Below are 19,564 nucleotides of genomic sequence, written 5' to 3'. Positions count from 1 at the left end.
GGATATGCGCCGTCGACGCGGTGTGCTTGGGATCATTGTCCTGGTAAAAGCGATGACCATTGGGAAAGTCACGTCTGATGTATCGCACTATCACGGGCACAATGTTGTCTTGGAAGAAATCTTTATTCATGATTCCTATAGCAAGAAAAGAAAAGGGCTCAATAGTACAGTACAGTGCATACGGTAAGGCAACACTAGTCAAGTACAGTGCATTAGGCGGCATTATATTTGAGAAATTGTACCTTCAAAGACGACAATGCATCCCGGTCCACGCCTAGAGATGGCACCCCACACATGCAGCTTCACAGGGTGTTTTGGCCGCGGCTTCAAAGTTATGCGGCCTTTTTTGTGGAACGCAAATCTTGCAAATCTCTCCAGCGACACAGTAGACTCATCAGTGAAGATGCAATCCTGGAAAGTCTCACCGCTGTCGATCCATGCTTGGGCCTGTAGCACTCTTTTGATTTTGTTTGCGTCCCGTATCATGGGGTACGCTCTGTAATGACAATGAATAAATTTTTTTAGCGTCACAGCGCAGTACAGTTTGCAAAACAACACCTCCTGTACTGTCCAGTACTAACCTCACACGTCCATATTTCCATCCAATTCTGCGTCTCATCTTCTTTATGCTGCTCTCGGATACAGTCAGATTGTGCTTTTCCTGCAGAGTGTTTTTAACCCTTAATGCGCTTCTCTCATCATTCTCCTCACTTATTCTGTCCACCAGAAGAGTAGTCTCCCTACAATGCAAAGAAATTATATTGTTTTATTAATATGCAGCAATATAAAATGTATACTGTATACTGTACATGTAATGTTGTAATATACAGTAAATATAAATATACAAAAAATGTATACTGCTGTACTATAAATATAAATAGACAAAATATACAGTATACAGTACTGTTGTAATATAAATATACTATATAAATATACTGTTGTTATATCATAATAAATACACATCATATACTGTATATTCCGTTGTAAGATGAATTGCAATATACCAAAAGTGTATACTGCTGCACAAAAAATATAAATTGACCACACATACACTATATACTGTTGTAATATATACTATATAAATACGGTTTACTGTTGTTATATCATAATAAATACACATCATATACTGTATATTCCGTTGTAAGATGAATTGCAATATACCAAAAGTGTATACTGCTGCACAAAAAATATAAATTGACCACACATACACTACAGTATATACTGTTGTAATATAATAAATATACTATATAAATACGGTATACTGTTGTTATATCATAATAAATACACATCATATACTGTATATTCCGTTGTAAGATGAATTGCAATATAACAAAAGTGTATACTGCTGCACAAAAAATATAAATTGACCACATACACTATATACTGTTGTAATATAATAAATATACTATATAAATACGGTATACTGTTGTTATATCATAATAAATACACATCATATACTGTATATTCCGTTGTAAGATGAATTGCAATATAACAAAAGTGTATACTGCTGCACAAAAAATATAAATTGACCACACATACAGTACACTATATACTGTTGTAATATAAATATACTATATAAATACGGTATACTGTAGATGTACACTACAGTTTTCTATATTTTTTTTGGTTAAGTTTTATAAATATACTTACGCATTTGTTACCTTTGGTGCCTTTTTGCGGTCTCTGTTTTTTCCGTGTGCATGATAGCACACGGTGTTTGATGGCACAACGAGGCCAGAAGCAGTTAACCAGCGCTGGATATCTGCAATTCGTTTTCCGCTCGTGTACATCTCCTTCATTCTCATGCTGAGATCCTTTGAAATCTTCTTAACAGGCATTGCTGCGAGTAGAAAGAAATACAAACACAAGAATGTATATTCGATGTTTAGTCGATGTGTATTCAATGTGCAGTGAATCCACAAAATGGATGGTGTATTTATATGTTAATGACTCACATTACAGACCACCCACTTTCAACACCTGTACCTGGCCGCCATGCATAAAAGGTTGTACACGTTGCATAGCCCACCACTTGCTGATCTTTATCTGAGGCATTGTCCAGATACTGCATTGTGCCTCCCACTTACATGGAGCAGCCCCGGTTCTATGGACGCAAGAACCATCTCACCTCTGCTGTGCCTGCCACACTGAAAAAGAGAAAGGCAGTTACCGTTTCCAAGCCAAAGGCAAAGCGGCAGGCTAAGGCCAATAAAGAAAACCTTCTGCTGACCCCAAAGGCTAAGGGTTTTAAAACACGTCAGCCTTATTATGTGAAGAAGAAATACGGTACTGTGCTCGGTACGCAAGACGAATGGCAGCCAACTCACCGAATCCGCAGACCACTTGCTCCCATAAGCTTCGACGACTCTGCTGTAGCTGTCCCGGAAATCTTCAGCCCGGCTTCTCCACCCCCATCTTCTCCGGTTCCATCTGAAGATGCTGCTGCCTCTGAAATCCACGGGTCACTGTCTCCTTTGCTCTTGGACGACTCTGCTTCTCTCCCGGAAATCCAGCGGTCACCTTCTCCATCCCTCTTCGATGACGCTGCAGCTTCTCCTGTACCGGGCAAACCCAGGTCACCTCCTCCACTCTCCATCGATGCCGCTTCTCTCCAGGGAACCCCCATCTCATCCTCCGTTGCACCCATCCCCCCAGATCTCCAGATGCCATGCACAAGCAGCTCGTTAGACCGGATCCTGAATGGGCTAACTGTGGATCTCCCTGGGAATTCTATTGTGCTGGCAAAGCTAGATCTGCTTCTGGAGTCGGTGCTACATGTGGAGCAACGGATGCTACATATGGAGCAACGGATGGATCAACGGATGCTACATATGGAGCAACGGATGGATCAACGGATGGACAAGATAGAGGCTGACATTGCGGGCATACATTATTTGCTCGGTGTTAATGCCCCTGTTTCCCCGACGCTGGAGCAGGGGGGTGACATGGATGTGATGCATGGTACCTTCGGCCCCCGTCCATCACCAAGCACACCCCCTCCACCAGAAGATGCAGTGTACTATGCTATTGAGGAGGACATGACAACCCCGTCAAGACCACGCCAGGAGACAATCCGGCGACCACTACCGGAGGAAAGCTTCCTCCCAGACACCCTACCATTGCCCGTCGCCTCAAGTACACCCGCTCCCAAAAGACCTCCTACACCCGCTCGCATAGAAACAGCGCCCGACATCTCCCTGTGCGATCTGCCACCGGCGCTGAGGGAGAAGTATAGGGTGAGGAGTGCTGGTATACCACACAAGTATGCCTTGATCATATTTAAACACCATGTTCCCTACACATTGTACTGCGAGTGGGTGTTCAAAATAAATTACGATGGGAATCGCCATAAAAAGGCCCTTCCTGCTAATTTAAGGAAAAAGATTGTGGAAGAAATGCAGCGCTATTATCCTGTTACAGATCCTGTAATGAGAGGCGTTAGAGACTGCATTAATGGTGTTTTGCGCCATGCAAGGCATCGGCCATGGATGGAAAATGGGGAGGACTTTCAGTGAGACCATACTGTAATATTGTGCTGTACTGTACAGTACATGTTTTACCCTACAGTACCTGCTGTACTTAAACAAAGGATACTGTATGTTGTTGTGTGTTGCACGGTTTTTGTACTGTATTTGTAAATAAAAGTTTTTGGTGGCGACTTCAGCAATAAAAGAACTGGTTAATTTATCTCACACTCAGTACTACTGTACAAACTGCTTTTTGCTGCCAGACTGCAAAGCCGCAAGACCAGCAACATTGTAACAAAAGAGCAATGAGCGCGCAATTGGCGTGGGAACTTCTGTTCTAAGGCCCCTAGAAATAATATTCTTTATTTTATTTATAAACTCACATTTATAAACCCCGTCACCCACCCCCGCTACACACAATAAAAAATAATCACACACAGCATCCCCGCAATAAATAAATAAATAAATACAAATAAATACATTTGAAATACATTTTTATTTATAGTGTAGATGTGCAGGGGGTCTCGGGAGCTGAACCGCACTGGTTTCAGGTCGGGGGACCTCCTGCCCCCCGAGATACAGGCCCCTTGAGGGGTTTAAGGGGTTAATTGATATCTGAATGTACTTGCAATGTATTGGCTTGGTATTGGCTATGTCTTGTGTGGGCAAGAGAAGGAAGGCGCTGGCGTCGGACACTTCGTATTGATGAGGTCAGTAGTACTTTATTTATTTGTATATGCTAGTTAATGTTTTTAATAATGGGCAATTAATCTATTATCCATATCTGGATAATAGTTATTTTGCACATTATTGTACTGTAGGTGTTGGGGGGGGAGGGTGTATGTATTGAATGTATAGGCCAGGTTTATTTTTTTTACATTCAGGGTTACTTTCGTGGTTTTGCGTGGGACCTCTGGAGACCACCTTGGGTATTCTCGGGTATCCCAAGGGTATCAGGCTGGTGGTTCCACGGGTGACACATGCGGGGATGATGATGTGTGGTCCCACTTCTGTGGGGGCACCGTGGACCCGTAGTCTGCGGGGATGACGATGTGTGGTCCCACTTCTGTGGGGGCACCGCCGACCCGTAGGTGCGGGGATGATGATGTGTGGTCCCACTTCTGTGGGGGCACCGCGGACCCGTAGTGAGCACCTGTGAGTTCCCCAGACCCCCATGGGAACCACCCGAGGCCCCGCAGACACCTGTGGGTTTGACCCGGGGCTCCCAGACATCCTTGGGCCTACCGTGGGGACCCAATTGTGGCTCACGGTGACCCAAGGAGACCACCTGGGCGCCATGGTGCTGGCAGGATCCACCAGCAGGCCTCCAGAACCTGTGTAAAAAGGGCTGCTGGTAAACTGTAGGTCTGTCCAGGTGCCCTGCCAGCCCACCGGGGACTAGCGTGGGGCTGCGTTATGAACCCTGTATGTAAAAGAATAAATCTTGTATTTATGGGGGGGCACAGGGGGTGGGTAATGTATTTAATAAATATAATGCAGTTTATTGTGGGTCATTGTACTGTTTTTTTTGTGGGTACTGGGGGTGGGGTGTTTCCCCAACGGTATGTGGGTAGGCCTCCCTTGTGGGTACTGACTGGGTGGTTAGGCCTCACGGGGGGGGGGGTTAGTGTGGGAGGGTATGTAGGCATCCCGAGTGGTGGGTGAGGGTGGGTTAACCCCTTCATGACTGTATCGGTTAATAACCGCTATGGTGATTAAGGGGTTAGGGGACATTACTTTGTATGTTTTAATTTTTGTGTCTGTTTTTCAGAAGCGGAGGGGCCATGGCCAGGATGGGGGGGGGGTAACGGTATGTGGGTAGGGGGTGAGGTTGGTTAGACCTCACAGTATGCACATTGGGTCCCCCCCCCTCCCCACATTTACTGTACAGTACATACACTGCATGACATCAATGCAGGGAGGGAGATTTACTGGTAACAGAAACATCTCTCTCCCTTCAGTGTAATCTGTTTAACAGAAACATTAGGGGGGAAGGGGCTTTAGGCCTTTATATCTCTCTCCCTTCAGTGTAATCTGTTTAACAGAAACATTAGGGGGGAAGGGGCTTTAGGCCTTTATATCTCTCTCCCTTCAGTGTAATCTGTTTAACAGAAACATTAGAGGGGAAGGGGCTTTAGGCCTTTATATCTCTCTCCCTTCAGTGTAATCGGTTTAACAGAAACATTAGGGGGGAAGGGGCTTTAGGCCTTTATATCTCTCTCCCTTCAGTGTAATCTGTTTAACAGAAACATTAGGGGGGAGGGGGCTTTAAACAATGCTGTGTATAATGTATAAGGTTTTTTACAATTAGATAGATGTAATCCTTGGTATTGTAAGGGTTAGCTTTGGTTTTAAATTGTGTTTTCTGGTTGGTACTTACAGTATATATTGATTTTTGTTTACTTGATTGGTTAAAATACTGCTGCGGCCAAGTTTATTCGAGCATTTGCCCGTTCTTGGCCGCAGCAGTATCCTGGCGCGCGCCGGAGGGTGACGGGCGCGCGCCGAAGCAGCGGAAGAGCGCCCTCCGATCGGGGCGCTCTCCCTACCGCTGCCGGGTCCGCCGGGTCCCCCGGAACCCCCTGCCGCCGTCCCGCGATCGCGGGACACCAGGGCTCCCTCGTGCAGGGGGCGCAGGCTCCCGATGACGCGTGACCGCGCGTCGGTGACGCGCGGCACGCCGAGGGGCGGCCACTAGCAAGCCGGGAAATCTCCCGGCTTGCGGAACCGGCCACACTTTAATAAAGTGTGTCGGTAGTGTAGTTGACTTGTTTGGAAGTGTTTGTATTTACTGGTAGAGTAGCTTGCAATTATATTGTTAACATTCATTTGCAGAATGTATATGGTGCATAGATTTTATGCTACAGTATGCATCATTTATACAATGTAAATGCAATGTACTGTGTGGATTGGAATGTTATGTTTTATATTGTAAAATCAGTTAGGATTATTAAATGGATTATTATTATTATTGTCTGTATAGAGAAGCGTTATTTGTAGGACAGTATGATTTTGATAACCATTCTACATGTATTTGTATATTGGTTCATCATCTGTGTGTATATACAGTACTGTATACTGTATACTGTATATATATATATATATATATATATACAGTATATATATATATATATATATATATATATATATATATATACAGTATATATATATATATATATATATATATATATATATATATATATATATATATATATACATATATATATACAGTATATATATATATATATATATATATATATATATATATATATATATATATATATATATATATATATATACTGTACACATTATATACTGTATATTTATAGGGATTGTTATTATATATATACTGTATATATATCCAGTATATATATATACAGTATATATTTATTTCTCTTCATGTATTTATTTATTTATTTAGATTTATTTATTAATTGTGGGGCTGCTGTGCGTGAATTTTTTTTATTGGGGGTGAGGGGGGTGTTTGGCCCTTGGTGTGAGTTTAGGACTTGCAGCAGCAGCACAATTAATAAATAAATCTAAATAAATAAATGAATATAAATAAATACATTTAAAATACATTTTTATTGATAGTGTAGATGTGCAGAGGGTCTCCAGAGCAGAAGCGCACAGGTTTCAGGTCTGGGGACCCCCTGCCCCCCGAGATACAGGCCCCTTTAGGGGGTGCCGGTATCCCTCTGCTCTGCTTGGTTTACAGGCCGCGATCACGTGGTCGGGCCCTTTAAACCAAGCAGAGGGATACCGGCACCCCCTAAAGGGGCCTGTATCTCGGGGAGCAGGGGCTCCCCAGACCTAAAACCAACGCGATTCAGCTCCGGAGACCCCCTGCACATCTACACTATCAATAAAAATGTATTTCAAATGTATTTATTGTCATTTATTTATTTAGATTTATTTATTTATTTTTTGGCGGCTGCTGTGTGTGTGTATTTTTTTATTGTGGGTAGCGGGAGGGTGGGTGAATGGGGTATTAGCCCCAACGATGGTTGTTTAGGTCTTGCAGGGGGGGTAGCGGGAGGGCTTAACCCCTTCATGACCGTAGCGGTATTAACTGCTATGGTCGTGAAGGGGTTAAGTGCACCCGCAACCCCCCCCGCAAGTCCTAAACTCACACCAAGGGCCAAATACCCCCCTCACCCATCCCCACTACACACAATAAAGCGGGCACGGTGGGTTAACCCCTTCATTGCCTTAGCGGCTATCCGGCTGGCTCAGGGAACCCCCTGCTCACTGTACAATATTATTAAAATACAGAAATGATGCTTCTTTACCATAGCGCATAGCCGCTAAGGTAAAGAACGAGTGTTTATTTATACTGTATATTGTATGTGTTTTATTGATAGTGTACATGTGCAGAGGGTCTCCAGAGCAGAAGCGCACAGGTTTCAGGTCTGGGGACCCCCTGCCCCCCGAGATACAAATATGTGCCGATGTTTGCGCAGAGAGAGAGCAGCGGATCTCTCTCTGCTGCAAACACATCTCGCCCCCGCCGCCCATACAGTAGTATCATTTATGTATGTGCATATACAGTACTGTATGTGTACAGTACTGTATGTTAGGGCTTATAGGGGTTGTTGTTATACAGTGTATATATATATATATATACAGTATATATACTGCATTACAATTCATTATAGGGGACGGCTTCACAGAGAACAGCTCGCAAGCGCCACCATGTGTATTTTCACGGCATTGCAGTATTTCAGCAAGCCGGAATAAAAAGCTTAAATCCCTGCCGGAAAATAACGCAATGCACTCTGGCAGAAAACGATCAGAAACCTGAATACACCCGGGTATACCCGAATTCGCGGGACTAGCCGAGCTCAAATAAAGTGTGTCGCCAGTGTATATGGGCCACATGCTCACAGATGGACCGTACATGACATTGCTGTTCCTTAGATTTAAAAAAAAAAAAAAAAATGACACCAGGGACAGGTTCTGTAATTTTTAGTTTATAGCACAGAGTATATTAGGGGTACAAAAAAAATTCTGATTATTGTTCTTGCTCATAAAGGAGTTAATTTGATAAATTGTACCTCCAAAAAACTTGTGCTGTTTATTTCGAAGACCAGATGCTGTAATTATGTGTTCTGCCTTTTGGTTATTGAATCTTTCTATACCATTATGCTATTTTATTTTCTAACATGTCAACATTAATTCTATTGTCACATTGTTCAACCTGTTATCAGGGATTGCACCTTTTTAGTATAAAAACAAGGCCGAGCAACATGTGTTACCTCAGATTTCAGTAGCAGTTGAAGTGGTTTTGTGATAACTTGTCAGAACTCTAAATCGCAAATATTTATCACGTCCTGTTTTTTTTATCCTAAAACCACACACTTAATGTGTAACACACGCTATTTGCTGGTCTAGGAAGCAACACAAATATACAGAGAAGGTAAAAAGGGCCAAAGGATTTAATATCTGCCATTCACACACAGACCACACGGTGGCGGTATTGCTTTGGCACTAACGTGTATCCCGGAGACCTGGATTTCTCACGTGATCTGAATCAGAGGTTTCACCCCCAGATAGTTCTGTGACACACTGCACGTTGTGTGGCTTCCCTTAATAGAATTGGTGTGAATTAAGTCCAAATCAATAGGACTCTGACATTGCTTGTTCCCCCTTGTGCTGTTTATTTCGAAGACCAGATGCTGTAATTATGTGTTCTGCCTTTTGGTTATTGAATCTTTCTATACCATTATGCTATTTTATTTTCTAACATGTCAACATTAATTATATTATGACTTGATTTTGCGTGTTCGAGGGCAATCTGTAAACAACGTTGGTTGAATAAAATTATTTTTTAAAATTGTTCTTGCATCAATGTTACTCACTTGTCTTTAATGATACATTAGATACATTTTCAGTATAATAAACCTTCATGGCTTGCGAATTTGTGTCCGATATAAAAACAGGTTTTAGCCTTTACAAGCCAAGTAATGAAGATACCGATTTCTAATCCAACAGCGCCACCGTGTGGTAAATTGTTTCAAGAATAGACTCCTAATACCAACACGTTGCGCCTTTTGTATAATCACAAACAGAAACAAACACTACTTTATAGTGTATTAGCCATGCTACACTACTTTGTTTTAATTTATTTAGCGATGAACTAGAAACAGTTTTTTTGTTTAGCTTTATAGTTATGGTTCCAGCAAACTAAATGCACTTTAATCAGTTCATCAATTTTATGGGATTTTTCCTTAAAATCATCATGTCGGTAATTAAAGTTCACCCCCAAGTTATATATACAGTAGGTGCCTTTATGGTATTAAATATTGATTTGCTTTCTGCAGTGTCGTATCAAACGCATTACTGTTTCTAATGACAGAACTGACACCTCCACATACATGGACTTAATTATACATTACTTTACAAATGAAGAGAACTATTATCATAAACAATTAAAGTGACTTAGAATGGAGATAGAAATATAATAAAAACATGTCCTGCAGGAAATGTGAAATACTATAACGCTTTTTTGATGTTGTGGGTGGCTCTGAAAAGAGCCTTTGTGTTGGGTATGTGGGGATCTCTGCTCCTGGTCTCGGGGGTGAAGCTCACTTGCTGCTCTTGGCCGGTTTGTGGCTCTCGGTTTTCTTGGGCAGTAGCACGGCCTGGATGTTGGGCAGGACACCCCCCTGAGCGATGGTGACCCCTCCGAGCAGCCTGTTCAGCTCCTCGTCGTTCCGCACAGCGAGCTGCAGGTGCCGGGGGATGATGCGGGACTTCTTATTGTCCCGGGCGGCGTTACCGGCCAACTCCAGGATCTCAGCGGTCAGATATTCCAGCACTGCGGCCAAATAGACCGGGGCTCCGGCCCCCACACGCTGAGCATAATTTCCCTTCCGAAGCAGCCTGTGCACACGGCCGACTGGGAACTGCAGCCCAGCCCGAGATGAGCGCGTCTTGGCCTTAGCGCGAGATTTCCCGCCTTGTTTGCCTCTTCCAGACATCGTGTATCACTCAGACAGCAGCTCAGGTAACAGGAGAAGTGACAAACCCCGCCCCCTGTGCCCTTATTTATACACTCAGACAGCAGCTGAACTCCTCTGTGATTGGTCAGTTTTGAAAACAGCCAATCAGTTCCATAATCCTGTAACCACCAATCATCTAATTTGAAAGAAAACGGATGATGTCATAAACGGTCACATGATAAAGTCAGCCAATAGAAGAACAGAATGCAGGGGCTGCTGGTTTGCATAGGACTCCTATAAATAGAGCTGCTGGGGGTTTAGGTGACATTGTTTCTCTGCTGTTTGGAGAGGAAGCATCGCCCGACATGCCTGAACCAGCCAAGTCTGCGCCAGCGGCCAAGAAGGGCTCTAAGAAAGCCGTGACCAAGACCCAAAAGAAGGATGGGAAGAAGCGTAGGAAGAGCAGGAAGGAAAGTTACGCGATCTACGTGTACAAAGTGCTGAAGCAGGTTCACCCTGACACCGGCATCTCCTCCAAGGCCATGGGCATCATGAACTCCTTTGTGAATGATATCTTCGAGCGCATCGCAGGGGAATCGTCCCGTCTGGCTCATTACAACAAGCGCTCGACCATCACTTCCCGGGAGATCCAGACCGCTGTGCGCCTGCTGCTGCCGGGAGAGCTGGCCAAGCACGCCGTGTCCGAGGGCACCAAGGCGGTCACCAAGTATACCAGCGCCAAGTAACCCCGATCTCATCACTGACCCACAAACACAAAGGCTCTTCTAAGAGCCACCCACTTTATCACTATAAGAGATATGCTCATATGTCATCTGTGCTCGGGATAAAAGGGAAGTGTTCTATTATACATTGCACTTTTTCATTTATTTGCTTTTGTAGCTATTATATATTATAAAGTATCTTATGTGATGTATTTTTAGCTCTTTCTGGCTTCCTACCCAGCCACGTGTTCGCTGCACTTGTGTTGTTTTGTTAGTAAGAGGCGGGAGAACCGCAGACAAAGTGATAATCGCCGAGAATCCCCTTCAGATACTCTGCAGTTCACACACATCCCACAGGGTGGCGCTGCTGTGCTAGTAATGGAGTTCGTGCTCGGGAAGTGGGATTTGGGGTTAATAACCTGCGATTATTTTCCCTCATTTACTTTTTTGAGCCTCACTAAAATACAGATTATTTGTGCACGTGTCAGAATAAGTGTGCATGAAATGATGCCCTCACACCCGCATGGTATATAACGCATCTGATCGGGGGGAAATCCTAGTGCAGTTTGGGATTAGTAACAGACCATGCAATCCGTGTTTGCCACATGGGTTAGATACGAGCACATTCATTTGCATTATCAGAATTGGCCTTTTATAGTTTGTCGCACATTTTTTATTCCATTTACATAAATGTAACAAGTGATATTTCTCATTGTCCTGTTGGGTTGGACATTAATTTAGAAATCGGTCAAATCTGCATTAAATAGGCTGGGATGTGTTACATTAAAGGCTTCTATTGTCACCTTGTTCAACCTGTTATCAGGGATTGCACCTTTTTAGTATAAAAACCAGGCTGAGCAACATGTGTTCCCTCAGATTTCAGTAGCAGTTGATGTGGTTTTGTGATAACTTGTCAGAACTCTAAATCGCAAATATTTATCACGTCCTGTTTTTTTTAATCCTAAAACCACACAAAAAAAAAGCAACACAAATATACAGAGAAGGTAAAAAGGGCCAAAGGATTTAATATCTGCCATTCACACACACACCACACGGTGGCGGTATTGCTTTGGCACTAACGTGTATCCCGGAGACCTGGATTTCTCACGTGATCTGAATCAGAGGTTTCACCCCCAGATAGTTCTGTGACACACTGCACGTTGTGTGGCTTCCCTTAATAGAATTGGTGTGAATTAAGTCCAAATCAATAGGACTCTGACATTGCTGCATCATTCTTGATACATTTAGGTTTAATCCCTTGAATAGCCCATAATGTAATGAAAAACATTGAGTAAAATCCTGAATTTGCAAAATGATCACTGAGCAAAACACACAAATACATGTACAGGTGCTGAGACTGCCAGAGATGCCACATTCCCCATAACATCTATAGAGGGAGAAAGGCAGCAAAACACAAATGTATAACTCGCATTAATAAGAAACACTTGGGCTGTTCCTTCACTATCCCAACATCACTTGTGAAACTTTTACACCTATTCAATTACTGTCTCTATTCTAAATCCAAGCTCCGTAATATTCATTCAAAGATCCCATGTTATTCCAGTCACATTTTTTTGCACAGTTTGGTTGCCTCATTCGTCTGCCCTTAGTTATCATTACACTCAATGGGATCTGCCCAAAGTAATCATGGCCGCCAAGTGCATCGTCTATCATCTCTATGGTGACCGAGACTCTTTTATGCGCATGCGCAGTAAGGTCTCCATTGCAATACATACTATGCATGTCCCTGACTCCCAGCTTCACTTCCCCGGAACTACATCTCCCGTGATCCCCCGCGCACCGGGCTTTAGTTCGGAGGCTGCACGGTGGGTGAATGTGGTTCATGTAATAAGACGGAGGAGCAAGAGGAGAAGCAGCGGCGGCCATGTACCTAGTGCTGTGCGGAGGGGGTGGGAGGAGGTGGGGTAAGGGCTCTGTGATAGCTTTCTATGTGACCTCATAGTTTAATGTCATCCATCATTGTCAGGAGGATAATGATTTCTCTGCTAATTAGTCTCCACAAATCCCCCACTGTAAGGTGATCCTGGTTAGGCAGCTTATCCCATCATCGTCACTACAGACACATAATGGTGAGATGGATAAGTGCATGGACTCATTATACAAATCTGTTATCTGAGATGTAGGTTTTGCCTTTTTATTTATATTTATTTATATTTATTTTTATTTATATATTACATTTTATTTTGAATTCCTCAATGTTTACTCTTATGGAGAAACATTGACATAACATCATGTTTGAAACCTCTTAGAAAACTCTTATTTTTATAGCAGCTGTTTATCCTTAATCAGAGCAACATTGGGGAGTAGCACAACCATAAACTAGGAATCTGTGGGTGTGCAAAATATCTCCCCCTCCCCACCCCAAAATAGTGGGGTTTAAAAACTCCCAATAACACGTTTCTATTTAATTTTCCATTGTCTAGGAAACGTAACCTTGAGAAACGAGATGCCAACGGTCTACTGTGCATGCAAAGCCCAGGAGAGAAACAGACGCACTCCCAGGAAAAGATCCGGCCCTCATCTCACAGCTGGTCCTGGGGAGGTGAATATTATTTGCAGGTTGTGATATCAGTCACAGGAGACAAGGACACTTAACATCGGGAACACACACACACACACACACACACACACACACACACATTTTGAATGAGGTCGACAGACAGCGCTACCCACAGTTTGGGCACAAACTCACCCAAACAGGGAATCCTTTCTCAACTAGGTGCCAGGCGCCGCTTCCAAGGCTAACCCGGGAGGTTTCCACGCTCCGTCCGCTGTGGGTAGCGCAGTAATCGAGGGATGATATTTGCACTATAGCAAGTTCAAATCGCCTGCTCGCCTCCACTTACACGCCTCACTTTGGTTTATCTCCGGCACAAACCTCGGATGGCATAGTAATGAGAAATCGGCAGCTCTTTACAGGGTATATTTCACAGAACATGTATATGCATTTAGCATAGGGACCTGCTATTGAGACTTACCTTGAAGTTGGTTACCAAGCTTGGCATTATTTGATCAAAGGATGTAACCAAAAGTCTCCTTTGTCTTCTAGATTTAGTTTTCACTATGTATATTTATTTCCCCATTTATTGCTACCCAATGATTAAAGTGCAGGGAGTAACTTTCTGTCTTTACATAGGTTACCTGTCTTAATAGCAAAGCATGGAAGACGGGGTGCTGACTAATCACCAAGCAGAGGCTCGTCTGATTAGCCAATCCGGGACACAGGAGGTGACTATGCTCCTAAGACACCCCACAGAGGTGGGTTTGAAGAGGTGTGGAAAATTCAAACTGACAAATAGAAATTGTACCTACGGGGCTTATACCCAGCAACGGTTCCCCAAGACAACCCAATATATCCCTCAGAGATAGGCGCCTCAGAATCTGGACTGAACAATAGCGCCACTCGGTGAGACATTGTTCCCCAGACCTGAGTCAGCGCTCCTCCCCACTCCTAACAATGGCTGGGGCACTTCCCCACCCACATTCCTGATAGCAGGACCCTATCTCTGTGTGTGCAGGCTCGCTGAGTGATTACCAGCCCTGCACACATGGGCAGCAGCAAAACATACTCATTCTAATCAGGGAGGTACATAAACCCAATCACATTATTCTCTGGGATACTGGGTTAACCCCCTGAGGATCCCTTAAGATAGGTAGGGACAATGGGTTAACCTTTATTAATATGATCCCCATTGGCCCATCTTTTAATCATTGTCTTATAATCGGAAATTAGCAACTACACCAGACAGAATAAGGCACAGGGGAGAGGAATATACACTGGCGATAATTGTGCTATGCTAAAACAATGATGTGGTAAATTATGGTACAATGCGCAGTTATGAAAAGTTTGAGCTATCATTACATATCCTTATAGGAAATGTAGGATTATGTTGCAAAGTTACCACACTTCTTCATGCCTCAGAAATCTAAAAAAAAACTATAGGAGGTGCATAGAAACTACAATAATAAGCAGGATAGTGGTATAATTGGAAGTATGTCTCCCTGAATGCCCTTCAACAAACATATATAAGTGTCACCTAATGCACAATTACAATGTTGTTTTGGTTCAGTCTCCATAATAGGCCATAGGGGACTTTTGGTGCCAAGTAATCCGCCCCACTTGTTGAAGTATCTTGAGCTGTTCTGAGTTCAAAAAGTATTTGTCTGCATTATAACAGTTGTGATCAAGCTCTTGGAATGTCCATACCCCTTGGACGTATTGTCGTCTCTCTGACAGGGTAATGAAGCTTGTATGTAATACAACACATTCATTGTAAATGGCATTTATAATTGAAGGTGTGCTGCTGAAGATTACACGGTCTACCGGCAATACTCAACCTCCATTGTGGAAGTCAACAAGCAGTACCAGTGCTACTACAAATAGGGGTCAGCAGCTCTCGCCAGCCAGGAAACAATTGGTTGCCAAATCGGCATTGCATGGTGTCTGTGAGTATGCCTCAATACAACTGTATCTGTGTATGATGTGCATCTGTAACGTAGTTGGGTGACCACTGGGATATGGAAATCTATGCCACACTTTACTTGCTGCATTGCACATAAACCTTATTTACCTCTGTCTGAGAGACGACACCCAGTTGTGGATATTGCAAGAGCTTGATGGGGACGTGTTTTCTGCATATGCATTGTCATGACCCGCATGCAGATCACACCATTTCTAGGGATCCTAGGGGGACGAGTTATTAGGAACAGGTAATAGTACAGGCCTAGCCCAATAGAAATTAAAAGGGGAAAACATAGAACATAAACTCTTACTAGAGTTCATGATGTCGCTTAAGCTTGCTTATCCTGTGGTTAAGTTCTTGCAGACTGTGAGGCCTCTGGAACTAAGAAAGGCTTGGGTGAGGACCTCCAGCAGCTGGAGCATGTTGCTTCAAAACAGTCAACAAACGGTTCCACCGGACGCAGAGTTTCTCTGAATCTCTGGAAGTCTTGCTGGGCTTATATAGGTTTGGTTCTCATACAAAACCATGGAGAGGGGGCGGCTAGGCCATTCAGCATTGTCTCTTTAATCAGCTGTCCAATCCGGAGAGTGTTTGAAGCTGAGATGGACCATGCACACACATGATTTTGGCCAGTGTTCGACAAATGCAACCCCCGATCGCCCGGAGGAGTGCATTTAACCCCCTGTAGAGTGCCGTTGCTGTGCTGTGGCTCATTTCATGATGCCGGGACACGATCAAGCGGGTCACCTAGCAACGCGGGACGCCGGAAGGATAGCCCAGCCGAAGACATCCCTTGGAGGCACTGCAGTGACGCTACGCCACACACCAACGCAGGCGCATACAGGCACGCCCTCCCCCACTAAGGATCTCCTAGCAACTGCCGGGACCAGAGGCGGAGAGAGGCCTGGAGATTGTGGCTTTAGCTGAATGTGTCTGTGGAGCGGCGCTGTGTGGCTGGAGGAAGTGCTGCTCGTGTTGCTGCTGCTTCCATGTGTATCGCGGGCGAGGCGGACGGTGGGAGCCCCCCAGGCTGGATTTCCTCACTCTCATGGCAGGTAAGAGAGTGGGGGGGGGAGAGGGAGATGCAGCATACCAGAGTGGAGTGTGTAAGTGGGTGTGTGTGTGTATGGGAGAGTGTGTGTGTGTGTGTGTGTGTGTGTGTGTGTGTGTGTGTGTGTGTGTGTAAGTTGAAGTCTCGCCCTCTGCCTCGCCCTCGCGTGAATAATAGGGGGTGGGGGACAATGATTACATGAATACTAGGGGATAGGGTATAATGGTTGCACAGTATATGGGTAACAGTTTCACACAGGGGTGTGGGGGTTAGTGGACATCTCTCAGCCTGTGGCAGGTGCTGACATAGTGTGCAGCCAGTTCTGCTGTGGTTTCATCTTCTCCCAGGAGGATCGCTATTTTTTGGTTCTCCTCTATATTATTAAAGTTCTGGATAAGTGCAGTGAGTTTCTCTAGGTGGGCACTCCTCATTTCATAGTATTGTGTGCAACGCAACAGGAAGTGTGTTTCATCTTCTACCTCTCCTAGCTCACATCTTTGGCACAGTCTCATCTCCCGGGGCTTCCAGTTGTGTCTGTGTCTGCCTGTTTCTAGTCTATGGGCACTTATTCTGTACTGGCCCAGGTTCTGTCTCTGCTTTGGGTCTTTTACCTTCAGTAGGTAGGGTGCCAGAGTGTATTCTCTCTGTAGATAGAAGATGTTGAGGTTAGGACCCCAAAAGTAACTAGTGTTACAGAGCATATACCCATTAATGCACAGAAAATATGTTGTTTAATTCACTGCAAACCGGAACACATAATGTCCTTGATGCGTGCTTAGAGCTTAGGCATTAACCCCTAGATGAACCACGGTTAAGCAAGGGTAAAGAGAGTTGTATGGGGGATATCCTAGGACCCCCCCAAACCTCTGATGTACACCAAGAACAAAATAAACCAATGGTAGTGCGGCAGCTCACTTTAAAGCATGATAGTACTCACATATGTCCATGTGTATATCCGGGTCTGTGTGCTCCAGCTGAATGAGAGCAGAACGAAATCACCTTGTGCCGAGAGGGAAGATGAATCAGCGGGCACTACGGTGCAGTAAAAATCGATGAGGCTGGACTGTGCTACAAAAGAATCCTTTATTGAAACATGGATAAAAATTGAGAGGAGGGAAGAGAACCCCTGCACCTCTAAAGAGTTGAAAAAGCCCGATTGCGGGTGAAACGCGTTAGAGGTGCAGGGGTTCTCTTCCCTCCTCTCAATTTTTATCCATGTTTCAATAAAGGATTCTTTTGTAGCACAGTCCAGCCTCATCGATTTTTACTGCACCGTAGTGCCCGCTGATTCATCTTCCCTCTCGGCACAAGGTGATTTCGTTCTATTCTCTCTGTAGGCTGTGGTAGGTTTCCAGCTTCTTTGAGCGCTGGATTTCATTGTCCCACCTAGTCACATACCGCTTCTTTATTTCGTTGCCGATTGAGTTGATTTATTTTTTCGGCAGGTTGTTGATCTGTGTGGGGTTTTGTCCTTGGAGTGAGAGGACAAGTTATTTGATGGCACAGGGTTTAGTGAGGAGGTCCTGGCTTCTCATTGCTCTGTAGCAGTAAGACTGTGGATGGCTGGTGTTTAGGTGGGCCCAGCATGTCAGTGCTCTCTTCTGTCCAGTGAGCAGTAGAGGAAAGCGGCCCAGCTCAGCCCGGCATGCATTGTTTGATGTACTCCTGTGTACTTGGAGAAGGTGTTTTGCAGAATTCCAGATGCAGTATTTCTGTTGGGCTGGTATCCCATTTTGTGGAGTCTGGGAATGTTACAGGGCCGCACACCTCGCTGCCATACAGAAGGATGGGTGTGATGATGCTGTTGAATATTTTCATCCAGATTCGTATTGGTGGTTTGAGGTGGTACATCTGTTTCTCTATTGTGTAGAATGCTCTGCGGGCCTTCTCCTTCAGTGTATTTATGGCCAGGCTGAATTTCCCTGATGAGCTGATTGTTAGACCTAGGTATGTGTAACTCGCTGTCTGTTCCAGTGCATTGTCGTCCAGTGTGAATTGCGATATGGTTGGATGTTTTTTATATTTTTTCTGGAATACCATTATTCTGTTTTTTTCTAGGTTCACAGAGTGCCCAGGCCTGGCTGAATTTTTCTAGTATTGCCAGTTTCTGTTGGAGGCCTTGTTCTGTTGGAGACAGCAGGAACAGGTCGTCTGTGTATAGTAGAGACTTAATCTCAGTTCCAGCCAAGTTGAGCCCAGGTGCTGAGGAGGATACTAGGGCTGCTGTGAGCTCATTGATGTAAATGTTAAAAAGTGTGGGACTCAGACTGCAGCCCTGTCTAACTCCACGGCCTTGATGGAAGAAGTCTGTCCTTTAGTTATTAACTTTCACGCAGCCTTTGTTTTCAGAGTACATACTTTTGATTGTGTCGTATGTTCTCCCCCCTTTTCCGCTCTCTAGTATTTTCAGCAATAGGCCTGCTGCCAGATGGAGTCAAATGCTTTTTTGAAGTCCACAAAGCAAGCAAAGATTTTGCACTTGTTGGTGTTGTGGACGTGCTTATTAATCAGGCTGTGTAGGGTATAAATGTGATACGTGGTGCAGTGGTTTGGCAGGAAGCCTGTCTGGCTTTTACTCAGTACACTGCTCTGTCAGGAAGGTGAGGATTCTGCTGTTCAAGATGCTGTTGAACAGTTTCCCAAGGGTGCTGCTGACACAGATTCCTCTGGAATTGGATGGGTCCATCCTGTCTCCTTTCTTGTGCATAGGGGTTATCAGTCCTTCGTTCCATAGTTCAGGGAAGTAGCCAGTAGTGAGGACCAGGTTGAACATTTTCAGTATTGCTTCTTGTATAGAAGGATTGCTATACTTCAGCATCTCTTGTAGAATGCCATCTGGTCCGCAGGCTTTCTTGGTTTTTATTAGTTTTCTTTTTTCTTTTATTTCCTGGATTGT

General features: G+C 44.2%; 2 protein-coding genes across 2 annotated transcripts; one reads left to right on the top strand and one right to left on the bottom strand.

The window, feature by feature from the left end:
• Window positions 1–9,680: 9,680 nt before the first annotated feature.
• LOC142485962 (histone H2A type 2-B-like) lies at window positions 9,681–10,463 on the bottom strand. The gene has a single exon (XM_075584617.1). It carries the CDS (start codon window positions 10,448–10,450, stop codon window positions 10,055–10,057), a length of 396 nt encoding a protein of 131 aa, XP_075440732.1. The 5' UTR covers window positions 10,451–10,463; the 3' UTR covers window positions 9,681–10,054.
• Window positions 10,464–10,754: 291 nt separating this feature from the next.
• On the top strand, window positions 10,755–11,277 carry LOC142485963 (histone H2B 1.1-like). Its single transcript, XM_075584618.1, has one exon. The coding sequence runs from the start codon at window positions 10,777–10,779 to the stop codon at window positions 11,155–11,157; it is 381 nt and encodes a 126-aa protein (XP_075440733.1). The 5' UTR covers window positions 10,755–10,776; the 3' UTR covers window positions 11,158–11,277.
• The last annotated feature ends 8,287 nt before the right edge of the window (window positions 11,278–19,564 follow it).

Source organism: Ascaphus truei, unplaced genomic scaffold (genome assembly GCF_040206685.1).
Source record: "Ascaphus truei isolate aAscTru1 unplaced genomic scaffold, aAscTru1.hap1 HAP1_SCAFFOLD_683, whole genome shotgun sequence".
NCBI lineage: Eukaryota > Metazoa > Chordata > Amphibia > Anura > Ascaphidae > Ascaphus > Ascaphus truei.
This window is presented reverse-complemented; position numbering and strand designations above follow the sequence as displayed.